General features: G+C 49.8%; 2 protein-coding genes across 2 annotated transcripts in view; both read left to right on the forward strand.

Moving 5' to 3' along the window:
* The window catches only part of EMH_0008530 (uncharacterized protein), a gene marked incomplete at both ends in the record, with an annotated part of 1,398 nt that extends 913 nt beyond the window's left edge, over positions 1-485 (forward strand). The window contains 1 exon segment of the mRNA XM_013498372.1: positions 238-485. Within this exon segment, the coding sequence (XP_013353826.1) occupies positions 238-485 (248 nt within the window).
* A 3,217-nt stretch (positions 486-3,702) lies between these two features.
* Positions 3,703-4,012, forward strand: part of EMH_0008540 (uncharacterized protein) — a gene marked incomplete at both ends in the record, with an annotated part of 3,664 nt that continues 3,354 nt past the window's right edge. The window contains 1 exon segment of the mRNA XM_013498373.1: positions 3,703-4,011. Coding sequence (XP_013353827.1) covers positions 3,703-4,011 — 309 coding nt within the window.

A 4,012-nucleotide genomic window follows, 5' to 3' on the forward strand; every position in this document is an offset into this window, starting at 1 on the left:
TTGGTCATCTGCAGCTGGATTGGAACTCCCTCTTTCTGCGTGAAGACGGGTCTTTTCTTTTGGGAAATTTTGGGAGCGGCGCTCCTTTCGGGGAGAATCTATCTATCTTAAGGGGCATTGTTACAGTGGAAGCAGACCCTAACGTTATTACAGCTTTCACTCTAAGAGGATCATTTAGCCCTGAATGTAAAACAAACATGTGGAATCTCGGGCTTTTTCTCTACCAAATGTACACAGGAGAAGACCACCCCTATGGAGACGTGAGAGGGCAGGATTGGATGGATCAAGTAAAAAACATATCAGTGAATATTTTGGGAGATGGGACACGTTCTGACGTTCTGATGCCGAAACTGAAAGCTGCGAAAGTCCCGAAGAGGTGGGCAGAACTTATTGTTCGTCTGCTGGAGCCCCAGAGGGGCTACAGGATTGGTGCCTTCCAAGTCATCAGGGAGTTTCCAGACCTCATTGAAAATATTTCGAACTAAACTCTCAGCCGGTTGTAAACANCCAAGTCATCAGGGAGTTTCCAGACCTCATTGAAAATATTTCGAACTAAACTCTCAGCCGGTTGTAAACAGCTTATTCAGCAAACATAGCTGTCGAGGGCGGGGTTCTTGCGAAGAGAAAGGACCCTTTTTAGCGTGCGCGCACCTGCCGGTTTCTCGTAAGCGAAGAATCAGAAGACCTTGCGACTCAATGCGCTCAGAATTGCCTAGCCAATTAAAAATATATTGGCACGTTCTAGATTTGAACGAGTGAATGGACGCACAACCAGATACTTTGCAGGTGCAACATTGGGGGGCGTGCTTTATCCCAGCGGACGATGGTCGACATATATTGTCAGGTTCGAAACTCGGGGGCAGCACACTCCCCGCATGTCAATTCGAGTCCAAAGGTATCTGTTCGAACAGCTCGTTGTGTGTGATGTTTCAGTTGCAGTGTGCCTGCTTATTGACGCGGCTTCACGGCGTGCTCTTAGCCAGAGGTAGCGCCTACCATTGCCTTTATTGAAGCCACAAGGGGCCTTCGTTACATTCATTGCAGAAAAGAATTGTTTTTTAATCGTGCCAGTGTAGGCGTGCGGGTTTTTGTGCGGATTTTTGCGTGTACTCTGGGTTCAGAGCTGTTAGCCCGCACTTGACGCTGACGTCTGACATACCCAGTGATATATATACCCCCCCATATCCTCATGCACTGCGTAAAAGCGCACTGTGCTTTCAATTTCTCGTAGTCACTCTACGAGCTGTTGCCTTCGCGATGGTGGGCGCGGTCGAGTGCACGGTAGCGTTCAGGCCCTCGACCTCTCGTCAGCCTAGCGAAATTATAAAGTAGGATTAATTTGCTGATAATGGACTGGAGGGGGGGGGAAAGCGGTGTTTTATTCAACTCTGCGGTACGCCTTGGTGTAGCACCACGCCTTGGTGTAGCACCGAGAGTGTGCGCTGTAGCGCTGGGATGGTTGATATAATAAAAAGAGCCCCAGGCGGCATCACACACATGAGAATTCTTCAAACTTATTACACTGCTAACGTTTTAACCTTTGTCTCGATTTAATATTGCGTCGATCTCGCACATGTGTTTTAAGCTTCTTCTTTCGACTGTGGGTCCCCTTACCGCTGAAGCCATCATTTCTATTCGGCGCAGCCTGTCTAATAACGAAGAGGCGTTTCGTTCCAGATGCCTCTCCATTGAAGAGGGGGAAATACTCCATATGCAGCAATTTCCGCTAGCTCAACGGCTTTCTAGTGTTGGCGAATGTAGATCGATTATTTTTGAGAAAGCGTCTAGCAGCCGTACAGCGAGATGAGAGCCACATGTTGTAGCCCAGTGAGCGTTTCAATCCTCCCCTTCTAGCAGCCGCAAATGCTCTTAGCATACTCTTGACCGCGGAGGTTCGTACCTGCATTCTATCAATGAGTTGCTTGAACGCATTGCTCTTCGGCGAGCTAGCCACTCCCATATGCAAACCCCTCCAGATACGCCAAACTCCGTGCAAATACTCCGGCTCCATGGGAATGAACGGCGCCGAACCGGATTGTTGGGGTGAAGAGTGGGACCGCTGTGGAATGGCACTCGTGCAAGGGTACTTCCACTGGCCCGCAGCTGACTCTGGCCTTTTGGGAGGCGCATTGGCTATGAGCACATTTTGGAGTGATAGAGTAGAACGGTAGATAATGCGACGCAGCACGTTCCCAAATCATTAAGCGCAGATAAAGCAGAAGAAACTACCGCAGCAATACAACTGGGGTGCAGCAACACTGACCGGAAAACGCCAGAGTTCTGGCTTTATAGGTTCGCATGCTGCAACACACAAGATCCGTGGAAAGCCTATAGTAGCCGCAATGCCCCCTACATACCAATACAGAGTGGTTGCGGTATACGTTGTGAAACCAGTATGCTTCCCAGTACCCTGCAATGCTGCTACGCACTTAGGAGCAGAACTGCTCCTGGGGGACTCGCTAGCGTTGCACCTGGAGCTCCTGTTCGTTAGCTGGTACTGTTAATACAGCTCGTGGTCCTAGCAGGCTAAATTGTTGGCATTGTGTTTATCCTATATACTGGTCACCGCGAATTTACGGAGTCGAGCATTTTGGGACTTCGCTATATACGCCATGCTATGCAGTTCAGGCAGCACGTCAGATGTAGCAAAAATATACGCAACAACTGCAGGGATGAAAATGCGTTTCATCATATTAGTAACAACAATACTCCCTCCCCCCGATCAACCTACCGGCAGCAACCAGCCCCACCACACTCTAGCTATATGAAAAGGGAGGCAACAAGTCATTTCAAGCATTAACTGTTTGAAGACTATAATATCTTTGTAATATATTAAGAGGCTACAGGCGAAAATACTGTAATTTTGTGCAAGATATTAAGAGCTTACAGAGCGGCCTTGCGTCTGGTGCAGTAGCTATGCGCAGCACTGCAGCGGTCTGCATGGAGTTTCGCTAGTCGAATCCTTCGCCGTGCAGAAGATCGAACTTACCTCGCCATGAGGAATGCAATACCTGCATTCTTTCTACAGAACTATCACTGATGAAGGAGTAAGTTGTATCACACAGGAATACTTATCAGAAAGGCGTATGGGCCAACTGAAGTTGGCCGCCAGTCTTTCAAGGTGGGGCTTCGCCGGCTTCCCGGGCAGGCAGCAGCATCGCTTACACTTCCTCCTTGTACGCGGACACCCATTTTTTATTAACTCTAAATATATCTTGTTCAGACTGGCGCAGTATAGAGTCTGCCCTCCTCTGGCTAGCTTTCCTGCAAGCCCCCACAGACGCCGCTTCCCACAATCGACGGTATTCTAACGGGTGAAAACCGTCGTTATCGGAGAAGCGTGTAGAAAACAAGTATTCTTTCATTTCTTCCTGCTGCTTTCTTCGGAACATTGTGGCATATGGAGCATCTACAGACTGATTTGCCTCGCGCATAGCCAGTGGTGAGACCAGTGGCTCTTAACAGCCTCGCTCAAGAGGCACACCGCCTTGGGGATGCACTACTGCATAGGATACTTTCACAGTTGAAGATATTCTGGATAAAGGAGTGGAAATAAAGGCAGCAGGGGGCACAAGTTTGTCCCCTGGCACGGTCCGGGGTAGGGAGAGAGTGACCCACTCCAAACGAGTAGCAGCAGAAGTAACAAAAAAACAAGCAGGGACGGAGCAGCAGAGGCAACTTGGGGTTTGAAGAACCTCTTCCATGAGTGGCAACAACGGACCCGGAGCGGGGGATCCGCCCTCTTCTCCTTCTGCTCCTTCGACTCAGGAGCCGTCCGTTTCTCGGCATTTGCCGAACGTTACAGCAGCAACAGCAGCTGCATCACAAAGAGAAACCACACTAGCCGAGAATGCTGAAACAGGAAGGAAAACGGGAGGACTTTCAACAGCTGCAGCTGCTGCAGTAGAGAGAACGGCAGCACAAGCCGCTGCTGCCCAAGCAGCCGCTTCCTCTGCAAAAGGAGCAGCGGCTGCTGCCCAGGCTGCTCTCGCTGCCGGTGTAGTGGCCCACG

Source organism: Eimeria mitis, genomic scaffold (genome assembly GCF_000499745.2).
Source record: "Eimeria mitis Houghton genomic scaffold, Emh_scaff338, whole genome shotgun sequence".
In the NCBI taxonomy this organism is placed as follows: domain Eukaryota; phylum Apicomplexa; class Conoidasida; order Eucoccidiorida; family Eimeriidae; genus Eimeria; species Eimeria mitis.